The 13,668-nt window shown below is 39.6% G+C and overlaps 1 protein-coding gene across 2 annotated transcripts in view; it reads right to left on the bottom strand.

Moving 5' to 3' along the window:
- Positions 1–3,156: 3,156 nt before the first annotated feature.
- Positions 3,157–13,668, bottom strand: part of NOX4 (NADPH oxidase 4) — a 106,122-nt gene continuing 95,610 nt past the window's right edge. For both annotated transcript variants that reach the window (XM_027653647.1, XM_027653723.1), the window contains exons 16-18: positions 13,429–13,497; positions 11,270–11,370; positions 3,157–6,294 (exon numbers count right to left, since the gene is read on the bottom strand). In XM_027653647.1, coding sequence (XP_027509448.1) covers positions 6,174–6,294; positions 11,270–11,370; positions 13,429–13,497 — 291 coding nt within the window. In that variant the 3' untranslated portion in view covers positions 3,157–6,173. The remainder of the gene's footprint in view (positions 6,295–11,269; positions 11,371–13,428; positions 13,498–13,668) is intronic.

The raw sequence follows: 13,668 nt of genomic DNA, 5'->3' as shown, positions 1-13,668 counted from the left end.
TCGAACTGTCAACATTACTCACAGCTGACATGAAGAACTCTACACTCAAGTATTTTGGTGAAAAGGAGTTAACGTGTAAAGCTATTCCCAATTCCAATGCTGCAGAAAAGAAGTAGATTTTTTTTAAAATGGGTTAACTTGCTAGAGTAAAGGGTTTGTTTCAAACAAATTGCTTATTTCCAAGTTGTTTGCTAAAGTATACTAGTTTTCTTCTGGGCTTTAGCACTGAGTTGTGCATGGAAATGCAAGGCTTTTGCATATATTAGCTCTCAACCCCCAGGGAGAGACTGTTTGTACATCTAGAAAGTGGGGTTTGCTTTTAATTTCTAAAATTGAGAAGCCAAGAAGAATGTCTCCTCCTTCCCCTTGGTTCTCAAGTTCAAAATATTTTATCTTGTTCATTGTTGCCCTCCTTGATTTGCTCTTTAGTTGACAGCAGTTAACCTGAAGCATCAGGACTAGGCGTCCCTCTTATCCAAGTACTCTCTTATGAAGCAATCTGCAATTGGGATGAGTGGCTTCTTCCAGCTTTCTCTCTGTGTCCATGAAATAATGGGACAGATCCACTGCCCTTAGTACAGATCCAGCATCTGTTTCTTACAAATAGGATCCTTCTAGAGAATATAACACTTCAGGCACAGCAAACCTTGAGATCTACTGCAAGACTGGAGATATTCATACATCAGAGGAAGTGCACAGCATTTCTTGGTACCAAAATGGATTCCATCCTTCCTACAACATGGGTGATATAACTAGCAGGACAGTAAACCTTCACAAATACTCATCCAGCCCTTTAAGGAGAAGAATTTGTTGCTCAAAACTGGTGTGTAAGAGCATTTATTATACATGTCAGTCCAGCAGAGGATTCAGGATTTAACCTTAAAAGATGCTGTCTAATTAATCTATTGTACCTACAAAGGAAATTCCAGAGTTTCTAGGATTTACTAAGCTTAGTACGGGCACTAAAATATCAGACTCTTTATGGGAATGAAGAGTCTCATCTCAGCTCCATGCATCTCACCAGTGCATCACCATAGTGGCCTTAATGAAACACACCAGCAGCAGAGATGATGCAAATCCCAAGTTACCGTTCACAGTTGAGTCATCAGCTATATTATATATATCCCTGAAAAATGTACATTCATAGCAGAAAATCTCAGTTCTGCACAGGCACCAGTGGCATTTATATTAAACCTTGTTGTTAAATCCTCTTTGCTAAAACAATAAAAACTGGTTTAAAGTGTGAAGTGGAAAATCTGCAGGCAAATCAGATGTACAATCCAGAGAAGAATAGATCCAGTTTGTCTTATATCACACTGGGAAGTTTATGAAATGATTGCCAGGCTGAAGTGAAAACTAATCTCCCTAGAAGCCCTTTTTTTTAAAAAAAAGGTAAACATTGCATTTTAATAACTATGTCTCTGACTTATGAGCCTTGAACTGCTATAGGTAATGACTAGTTAGACACGTGCCTGCTTCTCCTAAATCACGTCTTGCAGTTTGAAACTAAAATCTGGTTTGTTAATGTTGAGTAGAAGTTTTTCTCTTAGGCTGCTGTTCTACAAGTCTTACCAAACCATTACTTCTCTGCTCTGTTAGGCTGTTACAGCTGAATTACTGTTTCCAGTGTGGCTCATCTGCTATTCATATTATCTGCCCCTTCTCAGTCAACTCCAAATCTCCTTCTCACCTATGTGCTAGCAGGATTAGGAGTAAATAGACAACTTCTGCACTTGCTTGCACTGGCTGTAAAAAGTGTTCACAGGTTGCTCCATGCTTAGATCAGACTGTGCATGGATGCAAATATACGTAGTACTTCCCTTACCTGCAAGACACATCTGCTAACAAGGTGGGTGAATATATGCAACCAAATAAAACAATGGGGATTTAGAGCTGAGAGTGTAAGCCCATGATGAGGATGCAGTGGAAACTGAAATCATAGAATCATAGAATCAAAGAATCATAGAGTCATAGAATGGATTGGGTTAGAAGAGATCTTCAAGACCATCTAGTTCCAACCCACCTACCACGGGCAGGTTGACCCCTCAGGTTACTCAAAGTCCCATCCAGTCTGGCCTTGAACATTTCTAGGGATGGGGCAATGACAACTTTTCTGGGCAACCTATGCCAGTGTCTCACCACCCTCACAGAAGAGAATTCCTTCTTAATATCAAATATAAACCTGTTCTCTTTCAGTTTAAAGCCATTACCCCTTATTCTATCACTACATACCCTTGTAATAACAATGTGCACAGTGCTTTCACACACATCTTCACATCAGGTTTGTGCGGATATGAGTCTTCAGAGAGAGGGTTTATCTGTTTTCCCTTTAAGGCAACTGTTCTTTAGCCTGTTGTGGCAAAACAATCAGCATTTTGCAGAAAAATGGATTTGGCTTAAATTTTCTACCATAAGCAGTGAAGTCATCAGCTAGGTGTCTGTGATATGCAGTGGTGTCCTCTCCCAGCCCAGGTTCAAAGCTGTTTGTTGTGATATCTCATACTGCTTTCAGTCCTGTCTTCTAGAAGAGCAGATAAAAGACCCTGGAAGAACTCACAGGCTAGTAGTAGTACCACATACTGAAATAGGGAAGTGTTGCTTCAAATACAGGGCTGGAATAATCATTGTGGAGGGACAAGCTGTCCTGCAGACTTCAGAGGTGAAAGTCAGTCCTCATCACGCCTTCCCACACAACATTAGGGTTCGTCTCTGCACTCCTTTGTTGTGGCAGTGGACATTTACTCACACAAGCAATATCAGTGCTATGGGAATAGGATGTCTTGGGTAAATCTGATTAATCCAGCTGTTAGCTGTGTAAAGCTCTGAGTCCCACACTGCTGCATGAGGGCTGGATTCCCAATGCAGGGAAAGTGCTTGGTTTCCATCATGGCATGGAAACATTCTTTGTTTAAAAAAACAGCCCTGAAACATTTCTGATGAATAAAACACAATGATCCTGCTGAGCAAACACTGATGGGCCTGCAGCTTTGTGACTGAGTCAGAAGTAGCAGAATTCATGGTGGGATCCTTCCCCTGCCAGCGGGACACTTATGATGAACTCATAGGACACAGTATAAAGTGCAAAGTGATGCTCAGTTACGTAAATTCAGTCGATCTGCAAATGTGGAATTAAGTGCTGTCAGCCTTCACTTACTTGTCTGGCACTGAGTTATATTTTCACATACACTTGGCTTACAGATAAAAAAGTAACAGAATTTAAAAGAGGGCCTGACTTTGTTTTGCAAGATGGAGACAAACTCAGAAATAGCAATGACAACACAGCCTGTAGAAAGATTGTGTATCATAATATCTGCCACTTCTGAAGCCAAGTCACAGTCACTAACAACTCTGAAGCCTTTTGCCCCTCTAACAGAGCTATAGCTCAAGAAAAAAAAGCAGCTGAGGCTTTTAGACTTTCCCCAAAGTCAGCCGCATCTTGTCTAGAGATTACTCATATGATCAATAGAAAGGTTTACCCAAAGTAAAACACAAGTACATATGCATAACAATTAGACAGATCTTTTTACTGCTTGTGCACTGAAGTGATCCCAAAACATTAATTAAGCCTCACAACACTCTAGAAAGGCAGACAGTCCAGAGCTTGTTTTACAAGTGGATCAAACAAACATCTGAGGCTGACACAGCATGAAGACAGAAAGGGAAGAACCTGGATCTGCTTAGATCTTACTATGACAGCACAGCCTAATGTAACTACAGGTGTTTAATATGCCTACACGCAGCCATGACTCCTGTTACAATGTAGAACAAGAGCACAGCACAAGCACTACTATTTTAATTATAAAGTGTTACCTATAAAGAAGCTGAGCCAGAAAATATAATCTGCTTTAGCACAGAGCTAACTGCAAAACTAGCTGCTCATTATATGGTAAAGGAACCGATATCTATCAGAGAGGAGATGTGAAACCACAAACAACTTTGTGATTAAAAGACTCTAAACTATAATTCAAAAGCATGAGATACTAGATCCTGAAGCAAGAGGAAAAGATCACTATCTGGTTGTGGTTAATAGATGTAGGCATGATTTCAACCATGCTTTATGCAGGTAGTATTAGAAACAAATCTTACTGTTTAAAAAGTGTCTAATCCTTTCCTACATACCTCTAGTTTTACAGTAATGGGTGAATGAGATCCAATAGGAAAATAATGGTCCTCCCAGCCTCAAAAAGAAAAAAATTAAAATCAGTAGCTGTAATGTAGGCTCCCATCTCACACTGCATTTCTATTTTGGCTTCTCTCATCTGAGCTACTTCGAGAATTCTCATCAGTAGGAATTCATCCATCTCTGTTCCTTCCTTCCTCCGTGAATTTCAAATTGGGCAGAGCCAGAAGTAAAAACTCCAGTTGCAAGTCCAGACACTGAGGAACACATTCCAATGTGGCTTTACTGATGAAACTACACCCTGATGCTCACTGAATGCAACTCCTTCGCAGGAGCTGCGAAGGCAAAGACCCAACTCATTCTCATTAGTTACACGTACAACATGCCTATACACCACCTACTAGAAAAATGCTTCCTTCTGAACATTGATACTGATACTTGCAAACTCCTGAACAGTGTGCGCATTGTGAGTGAAATTTTAATGTCTTTTCCACTAAAATAAAAAAGGTTGTCAATGGAAAGATGTAAATGAAATCAAGTGCACTGTGCTAAATACAGGTGAACCACAGGCACAAGACTTCTTGAGCCATCCGCCACCTGTGTATGCTGGAAACACTACATGGTACTGCTCCCAAAATTCTGCTGCAGATTAAGGGGAAGGTTTTCAGCATGTTAGTGATGCTGCTCTATTAGGAAGCACTAGAGTGGTGACTATTTACGCCAGCTAAGTGTCTAACTCCTGCTTAAATGCCCTCTTCGTGGCAAAATAAGGAAAAGGGAGAAAAGAAGAAATAAAGTTGGATAGGCTATTGGATGGAGGAAAAAAAATGTGCTCCTCAGAACCAAAAGGCTATAAAGTGCCTGTTTCAACCTCTAGCCCTTCCATGGCAATTATGAGCAGAAAACAGCTGTGGAAAGGAGAAGGGAAGGAGAGTTTAAATTTGGATGTTTCAGATTTTCCCCTTTGGAGCGTACTGAAAGCATACTGCAGCTCCTGCAAGGTTTCTGTCTGCACACACCATTCAAGGAGCCACAGTGCTGAGGACTTCATTCTTACTCTGCTGTAGATCTTATCTCATCCTGCTTTTAGTGACATCAGGGCAAACAATGGTGGCTCCAGGGAAAGTACTCAAAAGATCATAGTCAACCAAACATACTGGGACCTCTAAAACTGGATTTCAACCTGCTGCCTTGTAAAATAATCAGTAAGAGCATCTTTAGGTATTTGACGTTCAGGGCATGTGAATGCAGAGTGAGTGCAACTTCCACACTGTGTGGTATAATAAAAACTTGAGTGCCTATCTGCTCGTGTTCATCACTTTCTTGCTCCATAAATCATACTTACTCTGCAAACCCACTGAATGCTGAATTCATGCAAGATAGAGAGTTCTCCATGTATAGCTGCTGCTTGCCAAAAGGCTGTGACTGACATCACGGTGAAGGCTGCCCACTGGTGCTACACAGTTATGCTCACATTTCCTTAGGTTAACTTCATTATAGAAGTAGACTAGTGAGAGTAACACTCTATATTTTAAATATAAAATCCCAGTTCTGCAATGTATAATAAAATCTTTAATATGGAGTGTTTTCACACCAAAGTCATGAGATTTTAATACCAACAAAAGGAAGAGTCTTTGTAATACACTATGTTTTGTCATTTGGATAAACCTGGGATTTGGTTTACTGATCCAGCTTCAGAGGACTGAAGTGGAAGAAGTTTGAAGTGGAAGAAGTTTAAACGTTCCACAGATTCTTCCTCCCGTCAGCTTTCAAAACAATTATGTCTCTCCCCAGCTTCTGTACTTTTTAATTAACAGAAACAACTCCAAAGATCACTCCTGCCACAAATATTGTGTGAGCGCATTTGAATATAAGCACTGATTATTTGTTGGTATACTGCTGCATTCACAGTCTTAAATAATCATAAATAAAAACATCTGTGCTATGCTTTGGTACATTTCTATCTGTTTAAACCACAGATGAACTTCTAAGTTGTACAAAATAAAAAATTGCACTTTTATCTTCCGGAGAGTCGTGCTAGTCCAACAGACTTTCAGCTGAAGGATTCTTTATTGTACTCAAACCTTGTCCCATAAGAGTTGCTGCTGTTGCTCAGTTTATGAAGTATCTTAGAGATTTTGTTTGGTCCACAACAGAAAACTCCAATGGTCTTCCTGTTATCAAAAAAAAAAAAAAAAAAAAAAGAAAAAGAAAAAAGTTATGACATTGTGAATAAACAGTAACATCTAATGATAGACAGGATTGGATTCTGGCCTCACTCATACATAAGTCAACTACATATAGGTTTTACAATGAGAACAGCTCATTAGGTCATGCAGTTAGTATTACTGAAGCCACCATATCTCTCTCAAGTATCCCCACAATAAACCCTACTACTTATCTGACTATGACAACTCTTAGGAAGAAGTGCCCCATCTTAATTTCAAGAAAAATTATTATTTTCCACTCTATTTTTATTTTCATAATTAATCACCTTTTTGTGAAGAATGTGTCTCACTGTAATGACTTCATTAGTGTAACTTGTGATTTATACCATCAGGAGATCAAGTCACTAACGGTGATTCGTTACACTCATGAAAACAGAGCACTACTAACCCATGATTATTTCTGACAGCAGCAGAATAATTTTACTGCTTTACTTTCACATTAGCATGCAGTTTTTCCTTCAACATCTATATTGGGAAATCTTATGAAAAGTCAAACACAGAGTATGATCCTTGTTCTTCACCTATAGGTCTCAGTCCAGGTTCATTAGTTAACTTGACTTTTTCACACCACTCTACTGACAGCAGTTCTTTGCTCTCTGGTCACCTTAAAGATGGCCTGTAAGTCAGATTGATAGTCATACAATATCTAAGGGCTCAGAACTGTAGTCGGCAACAGAAAAGGGCACATCCACCACAGAAGGACTGAGCCATTCACAATATTCATCACCTCCCTTTTTTTGAAAGATGAGAAGGAGTAGGGAAAGACAATGCAGTGCTGCCTTTTCCATATCATGAAAAAAAAAAAATCATTATCTTCCTGCTGAAATTGTGCCACTACAGCAAAAGATCTTAAAGATTTAGTGGAATGAAGAAAAAGCATACTAGAGTGAACGTGGTTCTAACTATAGTGATCTACAGCACTCGCCAAGAGGCTGAAGACTTGAATTCTGGACCCTGCCTCCAGGACTGCTTCAGTATTTTATCCAATAACTATTTAATATAAAATATTTTAGCACATGCAGGATAATCAAACACAGTTTAAAGCTCACTGTGTATGTGTTTGCTGAGAGAAGGGAATTAACATATACAAGAAGAAATCTTTGATGCATACTGTCAAGTATACATGCCTGATGTTAGGCAGCTGCTCGAATAGCATGGCAGTGCACACTGTACCACTGCACAGCAACACTGGCATTGTACAACTGAGGACTCAAACATTAAAAAGCATCACAAAGTTAGGTAGGTAACTGTAGAGGTGTCCTTGTGCAAGCACCTTACAATGCTAATTTTAATTGCCTTCAATTACATCATCTCTCATATTAATCCATGGCAAATATTTATAACCCATTCTTTTCTCACCCTTATATATACCTATTAAGCTTTCCTGTCCCAGCAGTACTCCTTTTAATGGCAAGGGATGTTGTGCTGGTGGCTGAATTTTCAGCAATAATGAGAGTACTCTTACTCATTGCTCTCAGATAAGATTTCTCAGCACCTCTAGACTCTGAACTCCCTCTAATCTGTGCACACTGGAGAAAAAAGATTCATGAGCTGCCAGCAAGGATCTGTTTTCTACTGTGTATTTAATTGAGAGAATTAATGTTGTTGTTGTTGTTGTTGTTGTTGTTTTTATTAGTCTAATTAGTACAACCAACTGATAAATCTCAAAGAGTTTGTCTACCCCTCTCCCTTTCATTACATATAAATTACCACTAAAGTAAAGACATGTCTTAGCAGCACATACTGCTAATGTATTCCCATCCCAGCAACATCCTTCCAAGGTACACAGAATTTTTGGCTAGTAATCAGAACCACAGAAAGGTTAAATGATTTGCCTAAGTCACAAAAGAGACCTGTAGCTAATAAGGTCTCCAAAACCCTGGTGAACCACTGCTCGTGCAGTGAACCAGAGGCTCTCAGACTTCCTTCACAGGATACCCAACACCAGCATCTATTCTGGACATCTCCCCACACACCACTTACCTCACACAGTTCATGCCCCACTTTCTCCCTCACCTCTATCCGACTTCCCTGCTTCCACATACCTTCCTCCCTGCCAGCAGCTTGGCTCCTGCCAGGTTGCTGTGACACAAGTAGGCAGGTGGCTGAGAGATGCTACTACACGGAGCAGCACTTTACTACCCTGAGCTGATGGGCTTTAATTGTGTATCAGTTGTCTGGGACAAAGGCTTACTTTGTTGCTAGAAGAAAACAGGCAACATGTTTACAATTAAGGAATCTATGTTCTAGGCCATTCTTCATAATAACTATAAACATCAGTACAGGATTTTACTCATTCAGAGCGTTAAGCAAGTAAAGCTTCACTGTTCCTATGGGATGAGTAGGTCAGCACGTATTCGTACATCCGTTTTATGAACAGCTGGAGGTGAGGGAGAGATGAAATGCTTTGCTACATAGAGAAGATACAGTCAGGACTTAAAAAGATCCTGTTTTAAATCCCACATTCATTTCTAGAGAGATGTTTCTCCTTTATATCACATGAGAAATGTATCATGGTGCTCCATGCCTTTTTCTCCTACAGATATTCATGGCTTTTTCTAGGTCAGTCTCCACCTGGAGGACACACTCATTTGACCTAAGCAAAACTGAGCACAGTGTAAGCTTTTCATACACAACCCGACTGAACAGGAACAAGACTGCTGCTCCCTCCCTCTAAAAAAAGCAGGGAAAAAAAAGACCAGTAATTTGTTATATTAACAGTCCCAATGCACATTGCTGGGACTGCAGATGTCATATGAAATATTGACAGTAGATGGCATGCGTCTGCTCCTCTTTTCCAGAAAAAAGGATCAGGAACCTGATGCTGGGTTGCCCTATGTCACGCTCTGAAGGTCTGGCAAAGCTCAGACACTTACAAGTGCACTTTGCTTATTTGGGACTCAAACAGCAACAACAGCAACAACACACAAAGCGCACAGCAATCAAACGGCTACACTGTGAGAGCTTTGCCAGCTGCCTGTTATTTATATGCAGCTTTTCCTAAAATCACAAATAAAAACTGGAAAATATCTCAGCTGCACATAAACAAGCCCAAAGGGATGACTGCAAATGTGAAAGCCTGAACATTGGCACCAGATGTTGGAAACAACTTGATTGACCTGTTTTGTTTTGTTTGGGTTTTTTTTCGTCTCTGTATTGCAGCAGGGACACCTACATGGAAAGTTACTGAGAAATAGGAACTTAAATAAAGCTGATAGCAGACCTAGAAATTGGACTATAGAGAAAAACTGAAGTTCCTGTCTCATCCAAGGAAATATGGAGAATAATCACCTACGATAGGTAAATTTCTGTGGGACAGTTGAAGTTGTTACAGGTTTCAGTACTGTGCATCATGTTTCATGTAACTATGTCTACAGATGTAGACCTGTATAAACCCTGATAAAAGGGTGACCAAGGGTGATGAAGACTACATCTTAGTAAGCTGCAGGTAATCAAAGGAGTCGGAACATTATTTAGGTACTAAAAGATGCCTTGTTTGAAAATTGTGGCACAATTTAAAGGCCTCATGTGAAAACGCAGAGAAAATGGTACTTGAAATCTAATTAGGAGTAATGCAATGGAAAGCAAAAAAGAAAAAGCAAGTATGACTACTACTAATAGTTTAATCTATATTATGTGCACTTACAGCCTTGCAAGGAAGTGGCAGAAATCATCATTTTCATCTTTTAAAACTGCACTCACACAGTTAAACAAAAAAAAAAAGGCATTAGAATGGAGCATAAAAGATCAACAATCTTCTACGCAGAGGTCTCTGAGCCCAGAGAGTCAGCTTGCTTCCATGACATATTTCCCTTTCTTTCCCATATTTCTTTACTCTAAAACCCTTCTCCAAGTGTGAGAATTCTACCAGGGATGTCTCTCTGTAGCAGCCTTTGGAACATCCTGGCAAGGTACCCTGTCCACAACATCCTCTATGATCTGAATCCAAGAAAAATATTGTCAGCAGCTCACACTGCCAACGTGATACATTTGGTACTCAGTATTTCTCAAGAACCAGGGCTCAGTGTCCTCAGTCGTATCTGGCCTGAGAAGAGTCAATAAGCCATGGGCAGATTTCACTTTGCAAGTGCAAGAGAAGACAAGAAGTTCTTGAGGGAAAGTTTTGCAGATGAACATGCAAGCACTTCTCAACCTGATGCACTCAGATTACTATCAACAGCTACTGTGGTTTGCTCCCAAACCACTGACATTGCCAGAAGTAGATTAGGGAAGATTCACACAATCCCTTCTACCAGATCAGCTTTTGAGGCAAAAAACTACCAGTGGGGGGTAAAATACTCAACCAACAAAGCTGGATCTGGACAAAGACATTCCATAGTCTAACTGCATGTCTTATCTGGTTTACAACCGTCTTGTTTCAGACCATAATATGTTTCCCTAGCACAGTAAAAAGGCATTGTCAGGTCTTAACAAAGAATAAAAAACTGCCAGAAATCTTCAAAGACAATAATCCTCCAAATAAAAACAATACAAGTCAGTCAAGGTCTTCCTTGTGAATTTTTTTTGTAAACTAGCACTACAAATCATGAAAATTATAGGAGAAGTCAACAATTTAAAAAAGTGCAACCTTATATATAAAACCAGCATATGTTGAAAGCAAGACATTGCCATGGACAAGAACATAGGGAAGCTCTATGTAGTGAGATGAAAATCTGCTACTTTTGTTTCCTGGGCCACTGAACATAGCTGTGTAAAAAGCTGAACTGCTCTGTGTGTGTAAAAAAAAAAAAAGTGTTTCTGTTGTTTCTGTTTATGCAGGCTACCTCTCACAGTAAAATATTAGTGAATTTCAACATTACATTATATGATAAAACCCAGAAATATTTTCATACCAACATAGCTAGACACAGAAATCCCCAGCCATCAAACTGTGGCATCCTTCAAGCAGACTACTACTTACCGTCTGTTACACTTTGCTATGTCATCAAACAGGAGTTTCCACTGGGGTCGTCCAATCAAAAGCCTGGAGTTTAAAGCTTGATATTTTTCACCAATTATTTTCTGCAAGAAACAAAAAAATTCCACTGTGCCTGATTTGCAAATTGGCTCATATCACCCAGGGCTCCCATTTCTGACATTGGCTGACTTGCCATATTGCTGAGATATAAAACCTGAGTACAAGTACCAAACAGTTGTGATTAAAACTGCAACTATTTTATGCTCCAATACCTCTGCTCAGTACCTTTTCAATGGCTCTCCTTGGTGTTCATTATACATTGTTCCTCTGCAGCTGCTCATTAATTTCCACATTACTTTTAAATCAATTTATTTAAGCCATAAAACAATAACCATGCTTCTATTACTCATTCCCTCACTGCCTTTTAATGCTAAGCTGGAAGAAACACTGCTGATGCAAAAATCATATTTCTGTCTGAAGTAAGCCTTTTTTTTTAACTTTGTACAAGTAACTATTAAGATTACTAGGTCTGAAAAAGTAACAAGGGAAATCTTACTTTTCGCCCTGAGAGTAGTTTGCCAGCTGTTTTGAACTGCTGTAAGAGCAGAAAGCAACTAAAACTGCTCCCCAGATGGAACCAAATCCATTCCAGCAATGCTAACTCACAGCATTTTGATAAGGTGGAATGCCCTCCCATTGCAGGGCATGGCCCTTCCTTGGTTTGCTATCCTAATGCAACAGAAAGAGGCAGAGAGAGGTTACATCTTATCTAGGCTCCCACATTCCCTCCTCTGCTGAACAACCTGACACATTGCTCATACCAGTGCAAACACAGAGCTTTGGCCAACTCATCCTCTGTTGGGCTTTTATAGACAGGAGGCATTTGCTGCAGGGTGGGCTTGGTTCCCTCTTGCCACACAGGCACAGGGCTTCTCTGCAAAGGGAGCATGAAATGAAACTGCCCTATTTTTTGTAGCAGTCAGCACTTTGGAGTAACAGCAGTGAACACATCAGCTACATGGCAATAGAGAGCTGAGTTTAATTCCCCCTTGAGAGATTATGAACAGCATTATGATTTATGTCAGCATTGTTCAATAGCCATAAAGAAAAGTGTCTTTAAAGAAAGACTTCAACCAAAAAGCTGATTTAAATAAATTCAGCAGCTGCTTGATCCATAATATCAGAATACTTTCTTTGAATTGACTATTATTTCAATTTTGCTGTGTCATTGCATTGAAGTCCTGCTTCTGCTTTTAATTTTAAGCTAACAATTACATACCAGCTTCATAAATTAGGCATTTTCAAGTACCCCATTTCAATCAACATATGTTGTCCAGACTGTACATTTGTCATAGTCAAAACTACTGTAGCTGTCACATCATTTAGACTAGTGTTCCTACCAAAGCTGTGAATGTTATGCTATCTCCATCTGATACCAAGCAGATAAAAATCCTTTGGGTATGGTTTGTCACTGCATTTCTTGTTTAAAAAGTAATTGTTAGGCTTGGTTCTGGGCCCCCTGCAGTCACTGAAAAGCTTCCTGACATAGCAGGGTAAAGACTTATATCTAGGTTTATGTGCTAAATAATGTAAAATGAAGATAGCAAGTGTAAATAGTTACAGGAGATGCCAAGATTTGGGGAATTAGCCCAGCCTGGGGTTTGGTAATACATGACAATTGACAGTTCAGTATAATTTTCAGGCTCATACATCAAGAAACTTTTACCTTCTGTCTATATTTGAGGCAATGAAATAAAAAGTTTTTTAAAAAAGCTAGTTTCTCTCAAAATATATATGAGAAGATTGAGCTTGCAAGTTCCTAGAACTATTCTGTTTTGATTCCTAGCCCAGAAACAATGTAGATTTCCCATCAAACATTTCCAACTGCGTGGTCTGTGGCCTGGCAGGACCTCTTCCCTAGAAAAGGAAGATATGGATTTCTACCCACACCTAAGCAAGTTAAGGGTACCAAACTAGATTGTCTTAATGCTGAGGGATGGACTGGTTCTCTTTCTCTAGTAATGAATCAGTCATCTGAGTTTATTGCTTCATCTCCTGTTTTTAAAATCTGCAAAAATCCCATTTCTACCTTTGACTGACACTTTGCATTGCCTATTACTCCAAGGTCTAGTTCAGTTTACAAACAACACTTGGCCACATACCTGTATTCCATCTGTTTGACTGAGGTACAGCTGGATATTAATATAGTCTGGTCGATTCTCCTGCCAAAGCTGGAAGGATGATAAAAACAGCTAGTGAAATAGCATTCTTTCTCTTAATCTAAGTGTGAAGTCACTTGTGCCTTCTATGCTGAGGGATATAGGTTTCAGCATCAGTGAAGCAAGCTTTTTAATGAAGAAGATATGATTGCATAGCACCCCTTTGTGAATGTTGCACATCAT

The sequence above is a fragment of the Corapipo altera genome, unplaced genomic scaffold (genome assembly GCF_003945725.1).
Source record: "Corapipo altera isolate COAL_440 unplaced genomic scaffold, ASM394572v1 0, whole genome shotgun sequence".
Classification (NCBI taxonomy): domain Eukaryota; kingdom Metazoa; phylum Chordata; class Aves; order Passeriformes; family Pipridae; genus Corapipo; species Corapipo altera.
This window is presented reverse-complemented; position numbering and strand designations above follow the sequence as displayed.